Source organism: Drosophila busckii, chromosome 3R (assembly GCF_011750605.1).
Source record: "Drosophila busckii strain San Diego stock center, stock number 13000-0081.31 chromosome 3R, ASM1175060v1, whole genome shotgun sequence".
NCBI lineage: Eukaryota > Metazoa > Arthropoda > Insecta > Diptera > Drosophilidae > Drosophila > Drosophila busckii.
In genome coordinates, this window is record NC_046607.1 from 13,192,529 (window position 1) to 13,205,451 (window position 12,923).

Below are 12,923 nucleotides of genomic sequence, written 5' to 3' on the forward strand. Positions count from 1 at the left end.
AATTTTTTATTTTGTTCAATATTTTGTATTTTCGAATTAACTACCATACATATTTTAATTACTTTTATTTTGTCATTTGAAATGTTAAATGTTTGAGCTACAGTTTAATTGTTTTATTTTCAATTCTGCTTAAGCAAATACAAAAGAATTCAACTAACATTTGAATAGCATAACATTTTTGGTTCCTGTCCATTCCTAACACACAATTCGAAAAACGAAAAATTAAAATACAAAATGAAATATATAATGTAAAAACTTAAAATTACAAAATTTGAATATAAGTCGTAGTGGGCGCTTCTGTCGCGCACATCAAGAGAAAATAATATAAATATAATATATATACATACATATGATTATAATAAAACTGCATGCTGCAAACATGACAGCGCACAGCCGAAGGAAATGTTGTATTTGAAAAAGAAATTTATGAACAAAGTTAACAAAGCTCTCCATACATATGTATACCATATTCATTTAATGTTTGTTTGTTTGTTTTTTTATTTTCAAGCTGATATAATCTCATGTTTATGTTTAAAGTGCATATTGAAAGTAATTGTTGTCTCTAATTGGTTAGTTAAGCTGTACAATGTTTAGCAATAAATAGTGCTCAAGCTTAGGACTAGATATCGTACTATATAGTATTACATATGTATGTGCAGATCATGATAAGATTCGGAGTTGCATTACTTTCAATTAATTCGATTATTCTTCAATTGTATTTGCTGAAAAATGCATTAAAAGGAGTTACTACTAGTAATGTTCGATTTTCGCCTGTGCACATTTTGAAACAAGTTTATATATTTGCTTTCGTTTTGTTGAGATCAATTTGAATATGCGTTAACTTTAGGTGAAAACAATTTATTTAAATTTAAATTTGTTGCAATTAGTAATTAGTAATTAGTTACTTGCTTAGCCGCGAGAGGTTCCAGTTCTACTAAAGTTGTTAGGCAGCCAGCAGGCCTGGCTTGGTATTTGGTGTTGAAATTTTTGTATGCATTTAATTATCGCTAAAAGTAAAGTTATTGCAAAAAAATAAAAGATTATTAGTTTAGCCATTAAATGTTAATCGAATTGAATTTAAGCAGCTCAAGCCTTGCAGACTGCTAGCTAATTAGTTAGAAATTCAATATGCTATTGGCAATCATCTTAAGCACAAATGCGGCATAAAACTCTTTTTAATGACACCATGCCAAAGCGCTTGGGCATAATCCCAGCGTGCCCATATGGGTGCAAGTCTTGGGCCATAAAAAGCATTAAAATCATTGTAATGCCAGTCAAAAGGCAGCGAAGAAAACGACGACGGTCCTTTACCTGCCACGCTGTTCGCCAAGGATGAGGATGAGCTGTGCTCGTAAAACCAAATTTTATAGCAACAGCTACGACCAGGCGAGGTGGGTGCCGTTTGACCAACAACCTGACTGACGACTGGCAGCTTAAGGATTGGTTTTGCCTTTTGGGCGCAGCTGCATATCGTTCGTTCTTAACTTTGCCTCACTATTCTATTTTCCTTTCCGTGGCTGTTTTTGTTTTATAATGCGAAATGTGATTTTTACGATGCACTTTAAGATAATGCAAGCCAGCAGCTCTCAACTTCGATATGCTTAATTTTCTTTTCAATTGTCACTGCCCAGACTAATTGGATAGCAAGGCGAACACTGAAAACCACTTGATAGCCTAAGGATAACTCTAAGTTGAAGTACAAGTTTGGCTTTTGTTTAAACAATGTTCATTTGCTCGCCTCAATTTTTATTTATGAGCAACGATTTCCACTGAAAAATGAGTAGCTGAAAAATAAAGTGCTACAGCGCTTTTGTATATCTCAAGTCGTTGCCAGTTTGGTGTTGAATTTTGTTTTGTTGCTGTTTCTCATACATACATACATATTGTTTATTTTTTAATAATGCGTGTCCACTAAAAAAACGGCGTAACGCGGCACTATAAAAACCCGAAGAGTGCTCCAACCCCAGCACGCAAACCAAATCCAAAGACGTACAATAATAAACACAAAGGCCGAATAATAAACGCCGCAGCAGGCGCAGAGCGCAGAGCGGAGCAGGGAGAGCGAAATTTGAGCAGCGTAAGCTGAAATTGAAACGTTTAAACTCGCTCGCAAAACTATAACAATTTTTTTTTTGAAGCATTTTATATATATTTTTTTATTTTTATGGCAAACATTGCATTTATAATGCTTTGGGCTCAAAGGCAAAGCACAACTTAAAGTTGGGTGTCGATGGTGATGATGATGATGGGGACGACTGAGCCATTAAAAAAAAACATAACAGATTTGCTTTAGCTGTTTATATGTACATATTTTGTATTGTTTTCTTTTATATTTTTTAATGGTGACTCGGCGGAAATTAGAAATCAACGGAAACTGTGCGACAACAATAAAAAATAAATAAATTAACGGTACGCAAAATAATGTAAACATGCGTCGTACAAAATCTTGTATAATTTATAGACGCTGCACAAAGCAGTAAATTGTTATTATTTGTAGGCAGTTGAAGTTTGTTTGTTAATTTTGAAGTTGATGTACAGAGTCTTATGCTGTTGCTAATGCTCAGCTGTAATTTGTACTGACTTTTAGCTTTATATAAATTGCTCGATTATTAAATTTTAGCAATATGCTGTTACAATTTTGGCAACTTGCCACATTGTTAAGCGACTGGCAGTAAAAGCGTGGCAGCAATTTATTAATTTGTCAACTATATGCCACTTTCAATGCCACAGCGCATATATATATCTGTTTAAATTTGCTCAACAAATTGTTTTGAAAAATGCACTTGACTTTTCATTTGACTGTGACGCAAAATAAAACCAAATCGTATAAATATAAAAATAAAAGGCGAAAAGTAAATGAAATGAAAACGCATTTGCTTTTTTATATGAGTGACGCAGAAGGTGTGCGAAATTTGCACGTTTAGCTGTATTTGAGTTGAGTCAAAAGAAAATGGTAACAAAATATCGTTAAATGGAAACTTATGCATTTATTGGCAACGCAAACAAAAGCAAACGACAAGGAGCGCAGCTCAAGTGTCGTTTGCTAAGGATATATACAGTTTGTATGTATGTGTGTGTGTGTGTGTGTGGAATGCATTTGGAAAGTTGCTATTGTAGCTGCTATTGGTGCACAGGAGCGTAGCCTGGTCGGCTCGTAAAAGTTGCGCATTGTTTTGGCAGTTTTTATGGCCTCGGCTGCATTTGGAGTTGAATAATTGTTGTCGATTTTTGCCTCTGGGGTTTGTTTGCAGCTGATAAGTTTTGATATGCTTTGTACTTTGGCATGCTGACAGAGTTAAATGAACTTCATGATAGTTTTATATGCACCAGCAGCAGCAGCCCCGTCAAGACATCCATCAACAAGAGCAAAAACCAAAACGAAAACCAAAACTGGCAGCAGCTTCCTTCATTGACTTTGTAGTCGCGCTATACGAATTTTAATTATGAAGGCTTAGAGAGCCATACAAATATATATATGTATATGCATATATACATATAGTAAATGTATAAAAAAAAGAATATTTTCACGCAGCTCTCGTGCGTTCCAGTTTTATGATGCACTCGTAAAAGCTGACGACGAGACGCGCCTTTGATGCGAAATGCCACAGGAGATGAGACTTTGAGTTCAGTTGAGGTTTTTAATGTGCCGAAAGGGCGCGCATAACACAAAACGCGCAGAACAGAGAACACAATCGAAAGGATAGGGATAGCATAGCACGGAAATAGCGCACAATTCTAGACAAGATTTAGATGCTGCTCTTGTTGCAAAATGCGTATATTTTATTACCTTGAACAGCAGACAGACACTAGCATAGCATTGAAGTGTTTGTCCGGGCATCATAAAATACAAACGTATGTATGTATATGTCTATATATATATGCATTATGATATTGGTCATACATATTTGGAGGGCGTAAACATGGCGGCGGCAACTTAATACAATTTTAAAGTTGCTGCTACGCGCGTCAATGGCGACGCCACTTGAGTTTTTAATTAAAGCAAAATCATCAAACAAAACAAAAGGCTACAAACTGTTGTTGAGCAGCATTAAGTGTGTATAATATAAACTAAAATGCCAGACAGACAAACAGACGAGCTGACACAGCATGGAAATTTAACACTTGCCTTGGAAATTAAGCAACGACAACAAATGGCCAAAAGCGTTGAACAAATGCTTCAATTGTTGGGCGCGGGCTTGGGGCTGAGGCGAGAGGAATTGTTTTTCATTTGCAGCTGGATCTGGAGCTTTTGTTGGCCACGTTGCAGCCATCAGAGCAAATGATGAAAAAGCTATTGCATACTTTCGTGAGCTCTCTGCCGGAAATGCAACGCGGCAGGCAACAGCAGCAGCAGCAGCCGTCGCAAGCTCTCTTGGCTTGGCTTGCTGGGCAAAATAGCCAAAATGTTAAATGAAAATGAAAATGAAAATGGCTAGAGCCCAAAACGAAAACTTAAATTGTAAGCATAAAACTATGCGTCGAAATTGATTTGATTAAACTCGAGCTGCATGGTGTTGCATGCATAATGAGGCAGTTGCTCAAATTGTGCTCAAAGCATAGATTTGTTCTGATTTAGGCATACTCTATATATATCATAGACAATTGATTGTTACTTACACAAAGAGCACAGCGGCTGCCGCTGCTGCTGCTGCGGCGGCGGCAACATTGCGATACTGATACTGCTACGTGGCTGCAGCGGCGGCTGTGGCATTAAATGTGCTGATAACATTGCTGCTGCTGTGCGCTGGCGGCGGCGACGGCGGTGTTGGCGGCGTCTCCGAGCGTGAGCGCTGTCGAGCGACGGCGGCGACGGCATTGGAAATGGGCGGCATGGCCAATGCTGACAGCGGTGTCGATGTGGATGTGGGTGAGGCGGCGTTGCTGTGGCCAGGCCGTGTGTGCTTCTTGATTAGATTTACGGTTGCGTCTGTGGCAGAGCTGGGACTGGGCGGTGAGCGGCTGGACGGCAGCTCGGGCGTGGGCGGCCGTATCAGCGGCAACGGCATTTGGGTGAACTGGTTAAAGCGCTCGATGCTTGGATAGGTCAAGTATATGGGCGCTATAGGCGGATAGTAATAATACAATGGCGCCAAAATACGAAACGCTGCGAAGTAGGAAACGTACAGAAGAAGATTAATAATTGTCTTTGCCAAAGGCAAAGCTTAAACTGGCTGCAGACAGTTTGAGCTACTCGCAACTCAACTCGACGAGTATTTCACATAATTTATACTTTCAGTTTTTAATTTCAATTTTAATTACTTGCCGTAGCTTGTAGAACAAGCCGCGACGCTAAAAAATAAGCCGAGACCTATAAAAGCGTTAGTCAAGTTTATTACTTATATCGTTAACTTGCAGCCTTTTCACACATGCTGCCAACAAAAGGTTAAAAAAAAAAAACCTAATAACGTTAACATTAACATTAGCATTAACTATGCCTGAGTCTATGTATTGCCGCAACTTGTGTGCTGGCAGTTTATGTGCAACCTTCGTCTGATGCACACGCATGTGGCTCTCACCCCCAAATCCACAAAGCAATCCCAACCGCATTTTGGGGGCATCAATAGCAAATAGTGAGAGGCAGAACCTTTTGTCTACCGTCCGACGGTCTGTACGCCCTTCTGCCTGCGTTCGTCTTATCTGCGTGGCAAAAACTTTTCAAAATTTTACTACTTTGGTGCAACATCAAAATGCCAAGTTTTTACGATTACGTTGCCGCTGCTGCTGTTGCTGCAATTTTACTTAATTTTAATGGGATTTTTTCTTTCGCCAACTGCAGAATGCATTAAACAGAGCCAAGCGCACACGAGAATTACGCATGAGTATATGTACACACATGTGTGTGTGTGTGTGTGTGTGCCAGAGGCTTTTGTGAAATGGCAAATACTATACGCTGCCTTTAACTAGCTCATATAAATAAGTATGTGTGTTGTTTGCATGTATGCATTTGACTAAGGCGCAGTTAAAGCCAATATATAGCCTGATGCCTGGCTTATACAGCTAGCCAGGTTGGCAGGCAGTCAGGCCACTGTGCAATTTGACGAAATAGAGAATCGTAAAGTTTAAACTAAATGGAATGTTGGCCAACAGCTTACTACACTAACTACATTAAAATTTCTACACTAAGCTGAGTGCCAGCAGCGACTTAAGCACAAAAGCTAACAGCTACGAAAGCTGCAAGAGCGAGAGAGAGCTATTAAACTTAATTAGCTATGTTTGTAACATAATATGCTTTGACAGTTTAAACTGTGCACAGATCGGTTATATAGCTGCTATCATTTGAAACTTGGTATGTCACTCTAGGAACTTATAAAATGTATTCAAACCAAATTCCAAAGCCATAGCTTGATAAACAAAAAATTTAGAGCAAATCGGTCACATCGGTTATATGGCTGCTATATGAAATAGTGCCTCAAATCATTTGAAACTTGGTAGGTCACTTTGGGAGCTCAAAAATGTATTCAAACAAAATTTCAATTGAATAGGTTTAAAATTAGAGTTTATGCCAAAAAAACGGAAAAATATCCATAGTGCTGTGCCTAGCTATTGCTTTTTATAATTGTTAATTAAGCCAAGTTGTGCTACAAATTAATTTACATACTATTATTAGTTGGTTTTCAATAGTTGTTAAAGCATAAAAAGTAAATTGATAAAGACGCTGCACATTTAATTGCAAATGAAAGCTCACTGCTACGACACACACACACTCATAGCATTTAGCTTGTTATTGCAGCTTATTTATTTAGTAGCAAATGCCTGACACTCTTTTGCACTTTGGCTGCGCATTTTAGTTCGATTTTTAAATCTAAGCGCAGCTCAATAAATTTTGTTGCAGCTTCAGTTTATGCTTCAGTTTGAACGCTTCTTAATCAGCACGTTTGCAGGCCACAAAACCTTTGGGCAATAACTTTACAGTTGACTGGGTTAGCGGGCGACAAATGCGCCTGACAACAACAACAACAGCAAGAGTCGCCCAAGGCTTGGTCAATTTATTAGCTGTTGGCCACGTTCAGGCCATGTTCTGGCTATTTATGACAAACTGGCTGCTTATTATTAAGCCAGGAAGCAAAGTGTACGCTATATGCGTTTACTATATATCTGATGTCTGGCACAAGTGGCAGCTTGTTCCGGCAGGCATGTGTAGCAGTAAAAATGTCAGTCAGTCGTACTACTACTACTACTACTACTATTGTCCATACTAGTTGACGCTGCACAATTCTTTTCCTTTTACGACCCGCCCACTATATGAAGTCGTAAAGTTGAGAAATTTTTGCTGCCTGCTGCTGCTGCTGCTGCTCCTTGCAACGCTTTTTCTATATGTTGCTGCCTGTTCTAATAAGCAAGCGGTTATGCTATGGATGCAATTTTCAAGAATTTGTAGTTACGCATGCTGAGCTGAGCTCTAGGGTTGCCATAACTCTGCTTTGTGCGCATCATCAGCCTTGATGAAGCGTTGCCTTTGGTTATGGTTACGTTTAAAAAAAAAAAGGCAAATAGTGCCGCGTCTATTTTATGGTTTAACAAAGGCAAGACAATGGCTTCGAATATGACGGAAGTAAATTGTGGGTGAGGCATGTGTAATAAAGACAAAAATGGCTGACAGCTGAGTCATTTGCTTAACTGGGCGTGAAAGGTCATAAGACATGCATGCATATTGTCTATGCATAGCATAGATCTATTAAAAAACTTGATCATTAGACATAGCTACATAAAATTTACAACGCGACTCTTTGTTTTCAATCTGCGTTCAAAATGAAAAACAATTCAAACATAAACAGTTTTAAGCTTTATAGTGCACACATTTGCACGTCGCAGTGCCTATTGAACAACCCCCCACATCCCCCCTACCCACAAACCTCATGTATGCAGCGTAGGTGTCTCTGCCTGCCCCACTGGCTCGACTCTGGAGTTGAACGTGTTTAGTAGCAGTTAACGATGCTGGATGTTATTGTAGCTACTACTACCTGACAGCTTTCACAGCCAAATGCTCAGTGCTATGCATTGAGAGTAGGGTGGCTCAAGCTGAAGCTGCCGGGCTTGCCAGCGACGGTGTTGGCAATGTCGTAAATTCTTCGCATGCATTTTTCGGTTTAATGATGCATTTACGATGCCAACAGCAGCGACAAACCGAAAACAATAACAAATACTACTACAGCTCGCCCCCTTTCAGTCAAAAGAGCTTCAAGCCATGGCTTGAAAGTGTAACGGTACTGCTGCTGCTGAAATGGCCAACAACTTGAGCAAGCAATCGTTACACTTCTCTCAGTTTAATGTCAGCAACGAAATTAACAACAGCTAAACTATCTAGCGGAATTTAAATTTAAATTAGTTATACACTTAGTATACTTAATATTGTTTTTGTTTAATATTTTTACTTGTAGCTTGGCATATGAACTGCTTAAATTGTTAACAATAGTAATGATATATTTAATTTTAGATTTTACAATATAAATTTTACATTATGTATATGAAGCATAAAATAGCTTAAATATAAAGCTAAATTTTTACATATTAACATTGAAGCTGTTAAACTATTACTAACTCTATAGTTGTTGATTAATTTGCATAAAGTTTGCCAATTTGTAAGTTGAAATATTTGTTTAAGTAGTCGAAAGTGTTTTATATTAATTGCATTGGGTATCGAAATTTGAATATTGATTATGTTTATAAGTTAATGCTAACTCGCTGCTATTAGTTATTAATTAATTATGCATAGGAAACTATAGTTTAGTTTGGCGTGAGTAGTAGTAGCAAATGTAAGGGAATAAAACAGATTTCAAAAGCTTCGTTGAAATCAACGAGCTTTGCAATTATGCAGCTAACTTAAAAGTATATCCAATGTTTATAAACTAAGCTAAGCTAAGCTTAAATTAAACAAACATTTTAGTGCTGTCTCGTTGTTTGCCATTCGATATACTTTGTGTTGCGTGTTGATTGAAAGTTATGCAAGTCGCGCGCCCATGGGGATTATGTTGATTGTAGAGTAGTTTAGGCCAGATCGGGGGTTATGTTGATTGAAGAGTAGAGTAGTCTTTGCTGGCATCTCAAGGGGTATGTTGATTGTAGTATGAACAGATCAGCGATCTGCGTATTTGGTTTGTTGATTGAAGATATATCCAAGTAGTTGTAGCAAGAGTTTAGTAAGTGCTTACGTTAGATTCGAATTAAGTATTTACAAAAGCTACAAATTTGACTTTAACTCGCGTGCGCGTTGTAAGCTTTAGGCTAATTTATTAATATTTAATATTAAAGTTATAGTGTGCTTGATTTGACTTGAAACACACACAATAAATATGTAACTGTGGCAAAACCTTTGATTAACGTTTTGATTTTAGCTTTAGGAATTCAATGTTTATTGTTTTTAAGAGAAAAGTTATCATCCACATTGCCGCGTTGTGTTGCGCAGCTCACCCCCATCATAAATATTTAAATTGTTTTCGCGCGAATATTCATTCACAACATATTGGCCTGGGCGTGTAACAGTTAAAAATGTTAATAGTAAACTCCAATATGTGTGTGTTTGAAATAGTTGAACTAATTTTATTATAATGCTAACTGTTCGCTTACCCTCTTCAATGCGACGTGTGGCCTCATCAATGTCGGCGCCAGCATCTTTTAATATCACATACATGAGTGGCATTAGCTCCCAGGGATAACGAAATTTTTCTAATAGCTTTTGGCAATAGTCTAGTAAAACATCTTGGCCTGCAATAAACGTAGAACAAAATACAATAAATAAACATTGCTATAGAGGCTTTAAGCTTATCAAAAAAACTTGTAAATACTTTTAAATTTATTTGAAAATTTTGTTCTTATCTTTTTCTTTTATCGTTATGTAAAAATAAATAAAATAATTGCTATACAACACGGCGTATGCTTAATGCTAGCGCAGCAAATTCATATAGTGCAATTTAATGCGGCATAGTTATTCAATATGCTGCAGCTAATTGTTCAATCGTGCAAGCAAAACAATAAATTCAATCGATTTGGTTGCAACTTTTGGCCATAATAATTTACACTCGGCATTGTAGCCATGTACATTATGCTGTGCCTGCCATTTTAAACAAGCAACAACAACAACAATTATAATATAAACAACAAAAGCGTTGTCGTTGTTGTCGTCGTCGTCGTCGTCATCGTGGGTAGTTTCCGCAGTAGGCGGAGCTTCATAGTCATTGGCTCGTTTTATTATGTTTCTCTTTCCTTTTTTCGTCTTTTGATGTTGTTCTTGTTGTTTGCTGCATGCAACTGCTGCTGCTGTCGCTGCTGCTGAGTAGCGCCAACTACAACGCCAATGTTGTTGCTGTTGTTGCTGCTGCTGCTGCTCTTCGTGCAGTGTGGGGAGTTTGTGGCGCACGTTTTGCATTGGTGAGCGCGCTCTCTGCTATATATACATACAATACATACATATGTACAGCTGTATGTGTGTGTGTGTGTGTGTGAAACGTGTTTTCATGCTTTGCGTGTATGTTGCTGTTGTTAATGCAGCTGTTGTTGCAATTGTTGGGTTTACATCATTTGTCTTGTATATAAGTTTATATAGACACGCAAATTGTTTAGTTGGTTCGCCTGTCTTTTGGCGTTTTTTTAATTTAGTAATTAAGCTATTAGTTTGCTGTGTGTTGCTTTTAATTGCTTTTGCCATTTTTGCATTTTATGCATTAAAATTATTTTATTAGGCGAACAAATTAATTTATAACCCAAATAGTGCTCATTGGCCAATTTGCGCTGCGCTCAATTTCAATAGCTTAATAGCATTAACATTGGCTTTGGTTTTAATCAAATTTTGCTAAGCATAATTAAAATATATTAAATATAATTAGCCTAGCATAGTTTTGAGCATCGAATTTTGGCTACGCCCATCTAATAGTTGTGCAGCCAATGTTGCTGTTGCAGCTGCAACATGAAGCTGCCACACCCATTTGAGTGCTAACGCACATTTACAGTTAGCCAGTAAACGATGCCATTAACGCGCATAAACTGGCTTCTGACTCTGCGCACGACAAAAGTCAGCAACTCTACAGTTATACAGCTCATATATAGTTGTATATATATATAAGTAAATAGTTATATATGCAGGTACTGTATATAGCAGTGGACACACACATAAGATAGAAATTCTTGTGTTTCGCCTTTTTTGCGGGTATTATTACTTTTATTACTGTGCAAAGTGCAGCTGACTCTCCAATGCTTTGCTCTCACACTCGTTCGCTCTCTTTCGCTCTTACTCTAGCTTGCTCTCTTGCACATTGCCGTAGCCGAATCCTTTTGCCTGGCTGCAGCATCGTTTCTTTTATATGTTGCTGCTGCTGCTGCTGTTGTTGGCACTTCGCACTCGTTTTCGCTGTCGTTTAAGTCGTTAGCAAAGTTTTTCATCGTCGTTTTTTGCACTTTTTGTGCGCCTTTTTATGAGAGTTTGTTGCAGCTGCTGCTGCGCCTGCCTGGAGTTTTCCTGCTATATACAGTTGCACATAGAAGTGTGTGCCAATTGCAGGAATTACATGGCTCGGCCTCGGCCTCGGTTGTCTTCCAGCCCACTTTTATAGCCTCCTTCATATTCATATAAGCTACGCAGCCTTATATGCAACTATATCAAAATATCAAGTATACGCAGCGCATTTTTAGTTGTGCACGTCTCACAAATGCGTTTGCTGCTAGGCTATCGTAAAGCTTGCTAGCTTGTCACTCTAAGCTGTAAAATTAACTTGGCCAATAAAAAAGCTTTGGCTGCAAATATTTTGGATAACAATTTTTGTTGGCCAGCTGGCCAAAGGGCCAATGCAAAGTTTGGCCAGCAGCCGTAAACTGACGAAATGCCAATGCTGCTCTGTAGCTGTAGATTTGATGCTGCTCAAGCAGGCAAAGTCGTAAAACGTAACAACAATAAAAAATAATAAATCGAAATATCCACAAAATGGCAGCGCAAAATGTGCAGCATGCAAAAAGGAGTAGCAATCAAGATGAATTGATGCAGGCAACCAGCTGCAGGCCAGGCACACAGGCAATGTGGCAAATGAAGCAAGCACAGACACACACACACACACACACAGAGAGAGAGTGAAAGATAGACGAGCGAGCAATCACAATGCAAATGCATGCTGAGCAAACAATATTAAATGAGAGCAGCTTGGAGCTGCCTCTTAATGAGGCATGCGACATAGAAGACGCAGATGGAATATAAAATTAACTAAGCGCAATGATTTAAGCAAACATTTATTAGTCTATTGAGCTAGGCAAAGCAGAGACTGACAAGCAAGTTCAAATTACTGAAGAGTATATGAGATTTGTGAAAAATACACGCAGAGAAAAGCAAAAGCTGTTCGTTTATTTCATGTTTTTGTTATTAAAAGAAATATATTTGTAGTTGAATGCAATGATAAGTAAATGTTTTTAATTTTAATATTGTTTCAATTTAATACTTTATGCCAAACAATGAACAATTACAATTATATTAAAAACAATATTCCTGGATCAGAAACGTTTTGCTGCCTAGCATGAGATTATTCAGAGCTTGGACTGGGCGTTGATATTTACAACATGCGCTTATTCAATTTATATTTATATCTTTATCTCTTAGATTACTAAAAGTATGACGAGTGTATGAGTGTGTGAAGTCACAAATGCATTAGAAAAATATAACAATTATTATTAGACTGACACAATAAATCTTGAAAATTCTTAAAAATATATAAAATCGTATTAATATAAGCGCTTGGCTCAACACTCAACACTTTGTGTACGTGTCACAAAATGTGTTTAAAATAAATTGTGTAAGCAAAAGAATTTGCAACATTTATTTATCATTGTTGCCTGAAGGCCTTTGTTAAATTCTAGGCTACAATTAAAAATAAATAAATAAATAAATTTATCATTGTCGGTTGCTGTATATGTCAACATACAAATTTTAGCTTCCAAAGTATAGTTAA

At 37.7% G+C, this 12,923-nt stretch overlaps 1 protein-coding gene across 5 annotated transcripts in view; it reads right to left on the reverse strand.

Annotated features, from left to right (window-relative positions):
* Positions 1-77: 77 nt before the first annotated feature.
* The window catches only part of LOC108603381 (protein doublesex), a 32,489-nt gene continuing 19,643 nt past the window's right edge, over positions 78-12,923 (reverse strand). For 2 of the 5 annotated variants that reach the window (XR_001915297.1, XR_001915298.1), the window contains exons 3-5: positions 9,565-9,702; positions 4,618-5,104; positions 78-1,007 (exon numbers count right to left, since the gene is read on the reverse strand). Coding sequence is in view for 2 of the 5 variants with exons in the window: in XM_017992152.1 (XP_017847641.1) it covers positions 4,683-5,104; positions 9,565-9,702 (560 nt within the window). In the remaining 3 variants the exon portion in view is untranslated. Of the gene's footprint in view, positions 1,008-4,465; positions 5,105-8,610; positions 9,082-9,564; positions 9,703-12,923 lie in introns of those variants that run through there. The other 3 variants (XR_001915299.1, XM_017992152.1, XM_017992153.1) reach the window with 3 other exon arrangements.